General features: G+C 35.6%; 1 protein-coding gene across 2 annotated transcripts in view; it reads left to right on the forward strand.

Annotated features, from left to right (window-relative positions):
- GPC5 (glypican 5) overlaps positions 1 to 10,900 on the forward strand; it is a 1,186,964-nt gene that overhangs the window by 222,259 nt on the left and 953,805 nt on the right. For both annotated transcript variants that reach the window (XM_011355487.1, XM_023528006.1), the window contains exon 3: positions 1,612 to 2,306. In XM_011355487.1, coding sequence (XP_011353789.1) covers positions 1,612 to 2,306 — 695 coding nt within the window. The remainder of the gene's footprint in view (positions 1 to 1,611; positions 2,307 to 10,900) is intronic.

Genomic DNA, 10,900 nt, shown 5'->3' on the forward strand with positions numbered 1-10,900 from the left:
AGTTCTAGCTGCTGTAACAGAATACCATCGACTGAGTGGTTTATAAACAACAGAAATTTATTTTTTATAGTTCTGGAGGTTGGGAAGTCCAAGATCAAGGTGCCAGTAGATCCATTACATGGTGAGAACTGGCATTCTGGTTTATAGACAGCCATCTTCTCTGTCCTCACCTGGCAGAAGGGGCCAGGGAGCTCTCTGGGGCTTTTTTTTAATAAGGGCATCAATCCCATTCATGAGGTCTCTACCCTTAACACCAAATCACCTCCCAATGGCCTCACTTCAAAGTATCATCACATTGAAGGTTAGCTTTCGACAAATGAATTTTAAGAGAGACGCAAAACATGCACTATAGCATGCGCCTTGATACATCACACTAAAGCCTGGAACTTAACAGGTATCACTCTTAACAGAATCAGAATACATGGTATTGTGTTTTATCTGCCTGTGCTTTTCATGAAAGTGGATTGTTTGTTTATTTGTTTTAAGATGCTATGGCATATTCATGACACAGTTCCACTCATTAGTAGCTCTCCCTGCACCTCTGCTTTTTACAATTTCATTTTATTTTACCGTTATTTCATCTCTTTTTATAATATATCCAGTGGTTTGGTTACTGAATTTTTGTGTGGCCTTTTACAGCCTAATTAAAAATAACTATGAGATTGGGTTAATGGGGAATAATTATTTTTGTGTACTTTATAATTATATATTGATATAGTTCAGTATCATATTTAGACTAATTATAAAATGTAATCACTAGTATATCCAAGGTGATTAACTACTGCCTCAAGCTATCATTTTAAAATTCAACTTTTACTTGCTGATGACTACAACTTCCCTTAATTTGTGGATATATTATTCTCTGATTTGGTAGCAACAGTTACTTAAGTAAGAAAATAAAATGTCCCACAGTAAAGTCTTTGAAGATAAAGATAATAAAAATAACAGAAGATAGTTGAGAAAGTGGTCACACAATTGTTTTCAGCAATTAATACTGTTCATGACTCTCCCACTGTAAACTAGTTTTGACTTAGGGGTAATTTAATCATCAAATGTTTTTTTCTCTTTAATTTTAATATATTAAGAAGTCTGAGGATTGTCAGGCTTCCCTTTGGAAATTTCTTTGAGGTAGCTAGTACATAATCTACTAGTTTCCATTCTGGAAAAAAAAAAAATTGAAAAACTATAAAAGAATTCAGTAGGTGTTGAATCAAGTATTTAATATCACCATCTTTTATAAATAAAGCGCTTATGATTAGAAGTTATTTTCTCAGTGACACTTTTTCCCTATCATTAGTGTGTTATGAATGACTATGGGATAAAATAAGAAATTAGTATATGTGTAAATTCTTTTTGATTTCTATACTTTTTAAAGGTATTTGATTCTAAGAAATATATCTCTTCTAAAACAAGTGTGCTGTGCGTAATGCCCGCCGTTGACCAGGCATTATCTTTCGAAAGCTAAATTGGGTTTAGTAGGCTGAGCGTTCCCATTTAAATCTGTAGGTTAGTTTCAATGCATTAAGCTCATTTACTGTCTGGAGCAGATGGATGAACAGTTATAACATGAATACTAAGCCCTTTCATCCTTTACCTCTGCTTTTGTTCCAGAAACCCTTGAAACTCTCATCAGGCAAGCAGAAAACTATACCAGCATCCTATTTTGCAACACCTACAGGAACATGGCCTTAGAGGCTGCTGCTACAGTTCAGGAGTTCTTCACTGATGTAGGGCTCTATCTATTTGGTGCGGATGTTAATCCTGAAGAATTTGTGAACAGATTCTTTGACAGTCTTTTTCCTCTAGTCTACAATTATCTCATTAACCCTGGTATAACTGACAGTTCTTTGGAATACTCGGAGTGCATCCGGATGGCTCGCCGGGACATTAGTCCATTTGGTAATATCCCCAAAAGAGTAATGGGGCAGATGGGGAGGTCGCTGCTGCCCAGCCGCACGTTGCTACAGGCACTGAATCTGGGTATTGAAGTCATCAATACCACAGACCATCTGCACGTCTCCAAAGAGTGCGGCAGAGCTCTCCTGAGGATGCAGTACTGTCCTCACTGCCAGGGCCTGATGCTCAGCAAGCCCTGTATGGGGTACTGCCTCAACGTCATGAGAGGCTGCTTGGCATACATGGCAGAGCTCAATCCACACTGGCATGCATACATTCGGTCATTGGAAGAGCTGTCGGATGCCATGCATGGGACATATGACATTGAACACGTGCTCCTGAACTTCCACCTGCTTGTTAATGATGCTGTGATGCAGGCTCACCTCAATGGACAAAAGTTATCAGAACAGGTAAGCAGCCACTCCACATTTTCTGTCTGATTTTTTAGGATTCAGGGATTAGCTATATTCATAAAGTTTGTTGACTATAAGCTCATGATTATGTACTTTACAATTATAGCAGTTTTACAAGTTAATATTTTAGGAAGTAGTAGGAGAATACATGGTTCATCATATTCAATTCAAAGTCTATTTTTATATCTTACATCAAAATTTTCCTTAGCTAAAATATCACTTTCTCCTCTATGTAGAAGTTTTCTCATAAGACTACTTTAGTGAGATAGAGGAGGCTCAGGTTTCAAATAAGGACTGGCATGGATTTGAATTTGCTGTTTGCCCATAGGTTACAAATCCCTTAGATTCTCTGAGCCTCAATTTTCTTAGTGGTAAAAGAGAATAGTAATACATAACTTTTGGATTATTATTTTTTGGGAAAATGAATGCAGGCTACCTAGTATGGTGCCTGGTACTCAGAAAATGGATAATTATTGTTAACATTTCAAAGATATTCAGCATTAAAATAGAAAATGCCATTTATATGTTATCTTTAAATGAAGACTCGATACTTGATAGCTTAGTGTTCAGAAATGTTTCTTCAGAGATGCTCCCGAATCTGTCACAGCGATGGTGTGATAATTTTTCAAAATGTATGTAAAACATAATATCACGGTGTTTTATTTCAAGAAGACTTTAAGAAACAAAATTATCAATTCAGAGGACATGAGAATTTTCTATTTCTTTCTCCTTTCTTAAATATTCACAGGCTCCCATAGCGATAGTTCTCATATCCCATTCACAGAAGCAGAACATGCTGCTGATATTCACCCTAAATCTTTTCTCCTGAAATAAAATGATACTCCTCTCCTTACCCTGGAACTGATTTACTGAATTAATAAGCATTCTCATTAGTAGTTTTATAAGACAGTTCTTTTAATTAAATTCCCATAGAAATCGGACCCTGAAGATCTTTATGTCCAACCACCTCTTCCCTTTTCTTCCTAACTTTCAGGGTCTTTGCAGCTCTCGTGTGAGCCTGAGTAGTACCTTTATACAAGTTAGGAATAACGCCCCCGTTGGGTGGATGCCACCTCATGATATGGCTTGGTGGATAGAGGGCGAGCTGGATTTCAACTCCCACTCCCCTTTTCATTCAGCTGGGTATCCTTATAGGTACCAACCATATGTAGTGGTCCTGTTTTTTTGCAATCTCTCATCTCTTTAAAGAAATCAGACATGCGCCAGAACTTTTGGAAGGGATGTAATAAAACAACTCAAAATGAGATATAAAAGACTTTTAAGGTTTAAAATATTTTATAGTTATGAGGAATAAACACTTAGATCCAGGAAAAAAAATGTTGATATTATGATATTGAGTATCTCCAAAAGAGAAAATAGGCACAAAAAATCTGAAACCAAGTTCAGATTTAATATTAATTTGGGGCATGCCATTTAATCTTTCAGGGCCAGAATTTTCTAATATATATAATATCGAATAGATTTTTAAGATTCTTTTTGTTATGTATTTTGGAAATCTGAATGGCCTTTCTGTATCTTTAAAATGTATCACATAGGAAATTATCTATTTTTTTTCTATTTCAAAGATTAACAAAGGTACATGGTTAGATAGTCATGTTCTCAAGTCTTGAGTTTGCTATGCATTGGTCATATGGCCTGGGCAAGCTACTAAAACCTTTTGCATCTGTTTTGTCCTGTGTAAAGAAGGGAGTAGTTTAAATGGAATGGTGTTGGTAAGGCTCTACATTTGTAAGCTCTTGGTACCTGAGAACCTTGCTTTTTTCTTTTCCTGTTCTTGGCCATCCCTGAGCAAACCTCAGTGAAGCAGGTTACTGCAGTATCTCACAGGGTTAGAATTATCATTGTGCTTGTGTTTTATAAATAAGAGTTAAACAAAACTTTTGTCGTATGAAACTTCATGGTGGATTTTCAAAGAGCATTGTTCTCTTTTAAGCCAATAGGTGGATTTCATATCATAAATAGTCCTATGACTATCTTGAGTAACATCAGTCATTACTAAAAAATTGTAGATTCTTTTATAAATGAAACAGCAGATTCTCTTTTTGACTTACAGTGACAAAAGGAAGTGAAACTAACTTTAAAGTCCTTGAAAATTTGTCTCATTAATATTTATTTCTGCCAATTTCAAAGTGATTTATAAGCTGTTTATCAAGGTTTGATAACCAGTTCACACATCAATGAATTTAACAAATTCAAAATAAATTACTGGAGAGCCAGCAAATAATGACTCTTTTATAGTCCCAAAATAATCTCTGAGGTTTAGTAATTCCAAGTCTAATCTCTGTAAATACATATTTCCACTTTAAGAAATTCATAGAGGTACTTGATGTATAATATTTTGGTTGGATGAATTTTGACTGGAAAAAAATGTTCTCAATTTTCTGAGAAAATTATAAGTATTTTCTTTTTGGTAAACCATAAGAGAAACACATACCTGATGATCTCTGAATCTTTCATCTTTTGGAAATTTGCCCCCTGCACATGGGAAGCTCCAATTTGGCCCTTCGATAATCTCTTCTGAGGTGAAATGATTGGCAGTAGTAATGGCCAATGAAGACCCATATACCTCATTAGGTATGTCTAAATTTTTTGTAGGAACACTTTAGATAACAAGCTTGCAAATTTTTTAATATATATTTCATAAAACTTTGAAAACGTTACACAATTTGTGATTCTTTCTGAGAAATATTGTGATATGGATTACTTGAGAATAATTACTGATACCACAATTCTTTGTTTTTCTACCATATTTCCTAAGAGAGTGGAATCGGAATTTTTTACATGTCTTGTGAAGGTCTGAAGGCTTATAAAGATGTCTCAGAACAGTAGTCCATCAAGTTTGTGGACATCTACAGTTGTTAGATAAGTCATCCTTACAGTGAATGAATATCTGCATCCTAAGCTCCCTTGGGCGTACTCTAGAATGTAATTCTTTGGAGACAGAGAATAAGTCTTAGTCATCTAAAACTTCAGATATTTGAAACTTATTATTCTGCCTTTTGGCCTGACATCTTTTTAGGCTATCCATTCTCATTTTAGTGAATTCTTCTGTATACTGTTTTCTTTTGAAGAACACTACTTTAACCACACAGCTCTGTCTTGCTCTCCTGGAGGCCTTACTGAGTCAGGATGGAGTTGGCTAGATCTGAGGGACTATTGGGATTGACAGCTGGTGGACACTGGGCATGTATCTTTCCATTCTCTTCACCATCACAGCGAGATGTTCCTCCTTCCTCAATCTGGTGTCTGGATGATTCCTAGATGTGGTCTCAGACCTCTGCCAAATGTACTTTTTTTTTTAAAAAAAAATAAAGAATGAAAGGATACTTTTCAGAAATGTGAAGATTTTCCTCAATCAATTTTTGTGCCATGTATGCATTTGCTTTGATAATTTATCAAGGTTTCTCTGAGCCAACAGATCTCTCATCCTAATAACATGAGCTTTTTGTCTCCTAGGAGTGAGAAGGTTTTAATAATACCCAGTGATTCCTTTAATTCTTCTAAAAAATAATTTTGCTTGAATTTTATAAATGTATAACTGTTCGTATGTGTCACTGATATTTTCAGTTGGTTTGGAATGATTATCCTCCACCTTAATTGGGGTAAATTTTCTCTAAATTGGATACTGCATAAAAATTTGTTTCTTTTTCTTGACGAAGTTCAGAAAGGACTTGGTATTTCTGTTGGCATTTTTGCCTCTCCTTTTCTACCTGAGTGTTTTCTGAATGCAACAATGCTTTCTTGGTTGGAGATTTTTCAAATAATTTTTAAGGGCGCTGATAATTTTAGCTCTACAGTTAATTTTGGTACATCTGTTGTCTTTTTTTCTTCTAGAGTTTGTTAACTGGTATTTAACTCAGTCGTATAAATCAGCAATCCTTTGGGTTCATCAATTAAGAGGTCTCTATTTTCTGATGCCTTTGATATATCCAATTCTATGTCCTACAGTCCATGTTGTCCTTCCCAGGAATAGCAGCTGAGTGGCTCATCTCTAGCAAGTGCTCACCTAACAGGCTTGATATGACTTTGCTGTTAAGACCTCACTCCCTAGGCAGGTTTTCTGATTTTTCTCTCTTTAGTAAATTTGCCCACTCTTTCCTTCCATTTTTGAGATCCCTATGAAAGCAGCTTTATGCTTCTCTGAAGACTGGAATTTTCCTCTAAAGCCTTTGTCATTGTTGTTGGAAGCTGTTCTCCATGGTTTTTGAAGGCTGTCTTAATTGCAGCTACTTGATGTTGAATTTGTTTGCGTGTATCTCCTATAGAGTTAATCTTGCTTATACTGTCAGCCATCAGCTGAATTGTATACATTTAGGATTTTCTCATGCTTTTTGTAAGTATCTAGTTTAAGCCCAAATGAAGAGCTATAGCTTTCCAGATCTTTATTCATGATTTTCACATTTACTGTGTCCTATAGTAAGTTCTCAAGTTTGATTTCCAGTATGGTTAATTTAAGTTCTCCAAACTCTCTTACAAATTGACAAAACTTCTCAACAATGTGTTTGTTTTCCCTCTAGAGGGACAGACACTCCAGTGGCCGGCTCCTGCACAGTAATAGAAGGCCTTCAATACAGAAATTTGAACTCTGATTACAAAAACCACATCCAAAAACCACAGCATTCCTTGGGGAGTTAGGCCTGGGCTAAGCTCCCCTGGCACAGACTCCATTGTGGAGCAGGGAGCCTCTAGGATCTGCATTACACAGAGCATCACAGCATCAGTGGACCCTTCATAGACCCAAAGATGCCAATGGCTCACCTCAGGTTGCCATGACTCTGTGACCACAATAGACTGCACAGCCCCACTTTGAGTATGTCTTTCCACATCTGTAAGTGTTCTCGTGTGGGAAGCTCCACAGTGGAGAGTTCAAGCTTTTGGCCAATACTAGCCACTGATCCTCTGTTTCTTCAATAAGCTTTTCATTTTGTGGCCTTGGAGACCTAATCCAACTCATGATGATCAAAGAAGACACTGACTCTCAGTGTCTCCCTTGGTTTGTGTCTGGCTGTCCTTGAATGTGTGTGGGGAAGGTTGTGAGAGGCATTATGATAGGTGTAGGGTGGGGTTTCGACTCCTCTATTTTCACATTTAACAACTAAAGAAGAAATAATAGGAATTTGCAGCCTTCTCATTTCAGGAATGTTCTCTCTAGCCATATGATCTTTGCTCCATTGCCATTTTTCTCCCTGACTGTGCCCACAGGGCCTGCGTGGACCAGAAAGGCGGGTGGCTGAGATCTAAGTCTTCATCAGCTATCTTTTGAAACAGGTAGAACTTCCCATTTTTTAAAACTGAGGCTTGTTTGTTCCTTATTCGATTTTCAGCCACTTTCTGTGTTTGTTCAGAGACTGGAAAAAGCACATGAAGCACTGCTGTACTTAGTGCTGCAATTGTTGCAAAATTACCCAAGGGAAATGTAAATAGTGAAAAACTAGAAGCCTAGGAAAGGTGCATGGTAGGATATGAGGGAGTCAGTGCTGTTATGTACTAAACACTTCAACCATCTTTGAGCTGTACAGTGTGGACAGTCTGATTTGAAGAATATCCTATCTCATTTCATCAACCAGCGGTAGATATTTGATGCGAGATATTGTCAAGGAACTGTGCATTCCAAGGTGACCTTCAGGTTTTGATCTAGGGACTAGAAACTTCTGTTCTCTAACTGGATTGAGAAGGATTCTAACAATGATCTACTATATTGCCAAATGCAATGTAGTTATAACTTAACTTCCCTCAATAAAATAGTAAGTATTGAAAAAATTATCCAAAAAATGAAAAGAAGGAAAAATATTATTCCATACTCTTTCACTGATTTAATAGAGCAAGCCATCTCAGTCATCTCTAAGTATATGTGATGTTTTTAAAAACTTACTATTTTACTCACTATAAGGGCTCACTACTATGCTCTGTAAGGCTAGATGTTAATTCATAGAACATTTATATAAATAATTTTTGTGCCATTGAATTATTATTTTTGTCTGAGAAAACCACAAAGTTACTGTTTTATTTACCTGAAAAATATTAATCTTATCTTTTACATCTAACAGAATATCATTCCAGTGTTTCTTCTTTCACTGACTATAATGCTAATTTCTGGTATTCACCTTTCAGATAGCTTTACTGTGCTGCTTATTTCCTTATTAAAGAATTGAAAAATCATTCACAACTACTCATTATATATTTTAGAGTCATATTTTTTATTTTGTTTTTGAAAATTATACTTGGGGCTAAAACAATGAGGAAAAAAAAGGCATTAGAAGAATTATTGCTTTTAATGGATGGGATTTTTTTTGGCGGGGGTGGGGTGGGAAGTGACAGAAATTCAAATTCATTTGAATTCTCTTAAGGAGAGGAGTGAATATTAGACCATATAACTAAAACGTCAAATGGTACAGATAACTGAAGGTCTGACTTGATCTAGTTCTTCATAAAATGTTATCAGGATTCTTCTGTACTTCTCAGTGAAGATTTTGTCTGTGTTGGTTATGTTTCTCAGTCAGGCTGTCCCCACTTGGTAATAAGGTAGTCCATTAAACCAACAGGCTCATCATCTTCCAGTTCAGCAAGAAAAAATAGGGCTCATTTTTCATTGATCAGAATGCCCTATGCTCTTGCTCATCACTCTGGTTTTGAGTCTTCTCTTCTCTCTGAGCCTCTCTGACCTGCCACCCTTTGGTTATATTACCACCCTGGAGCCACAAGTGCGGTCAGCTACCCTAAATATGTGAGACTTGGAGAAAGTATTCCCAGAGGATGAATACAGGACAACAAGAAAAACAAAACAGAGAAAAACAAATGAAGAAGCATACTATATAATAAAGGATGCAATTCATAACGAATAGCTGTTAGGAATGAGTCAAATATCAACATACATGTAATAATAAATTGAGACAAAAATAGTAAAAATAAATATATAAGGGAACCCACAAGTTTGTATGCCCAATACCCAGTAAGACCAATCAGTAAAGCATTGATACAAATTAAAGATAAAACATAATAAAAATAGAAAATTGAAAAATGTTAGAACTATTATATAATTCCAAGAGCATAATGGAATTACTGGAAGCATTTGCTTTAAGACATTCCTCTCATGTATACACTCTCCAAGCTAATGTTTATGGGCAGGCACTAATTTATACAATTAGATAACACATCAATAAAAAATAACCTAATGAAAATGGGCAAAAGGTTTGAATAGACATTCTCAAAAAAAGGTATACAAATAGCCAATAAATATATGAAAAGATGTTCTACATTAGTCATTAGAAAAGCTTTTCTACATCATTAGTCAGCAAATTAAAATGAGACAATGGGATACCACCGCGCACCCTTTAGAATGGCTATAATATAAACAATAGACAATAACAAGTGTTGGTGAGGCTGTGGAGAAATTTGAACCCTCATACATTGCTGGATGGATTTAAAATGATGTAGCCACTTTGCAAAACAATTTGACAGTTCCTCATAGTTAAATATAGACTATTATATGACCCAGAAATTCCAGGCCAACGTATATACCCAAGAGAATTTAATACAAAAACCAAAACCATATATATTCATGGCAAGTTTATTCATAATAGCCAAAAAAGTGGAAATGTTCGAAGTGTTTGTCAACTGATTGATAAATAAAATCGTTTTTAGTCATACAATGGAATACTATTTGGCAATAAAATAGAAATGAATTACTGATGCAAGCTACAATACGATTGGGCCTTTCAAACATTATGCTATGTGGAAAAAGTCACAAAAGACAACATATTATATGATTCTGTTCTTACAAAATGTCCAGAATAACAAATCCATTGAGACAGAAAGTACATTAGTGGTTACCAGGGATTGGGTGGCAGAGTGTATGGGGGAATTGCTGCTAATACATACAGGATCACTTTTGTGAGAGACACTGATAAAAATATTATGAAATTATGTAGTGTTGATGGTTGTACATTTCTGTCAACAGAGTACAGTTCACTGAACTGCACATTTCGAAAGGGTGAATTTGATGGTGCATGGATAATACAACAATAAAACTTATAAAAAGTTATATAGTTCTTAAAAATTGACTTATGCAAATGGAAATTCACCATTTTCCAGTGAATACTTTCCATTTATCACGTTGTTCTCTTTGTCATATGTCTTTTGGGACTTTGGGAACTCAGAGGGACAATGTGTCTTTTCATTGTCATCAAAATGATACACTAAAAATGTTTTTAGGGATATTTTATCATCAATGCTGCAAGATCCTTCAGAAAAAATATTTCCTTCCATATATTAAAGGTATTTTCTTCACAGATAGTAAATGTTCAGACCTTTAAAAACTGTGGTTTTCAAGAAATTTTGGGGTCAGATAAAAATGAACAGGAAGATAATCTCATTTGTTTATCCAAACATTCAGCAAATGTATATTGAGTGCTTTCAGTGGACCAGGCACTGCCAGACATTGGGTATAACCAAATGTACATGCAGCTGTCCTGTTGGAATTTACAGTAGATGAACTCTCTTTTCTAACTACTTCAACATCTTTAGCCTATTCACACAGAAGTCAGAATAATTTTTCCAAATTATAAAATAGA

The sequence above is a fragment of the Pteropus vampyrus genome, unplaced genomic scaffold (genome assembly GCF_000151845.1).
Source record: "Pteropus vampyrus isolate Shadow unplaced genomic scaffold, Pvam_2.0 Scaffold21, whole genome shotgun sequence".
Classification (NCBI taxonomy): domain Eukaryota; kingdom Metazoa; phylum Chordata; class Mammalia; order Chiroptera; family Pteropodidae; genus Pteropus; species Pteropus vampyrus.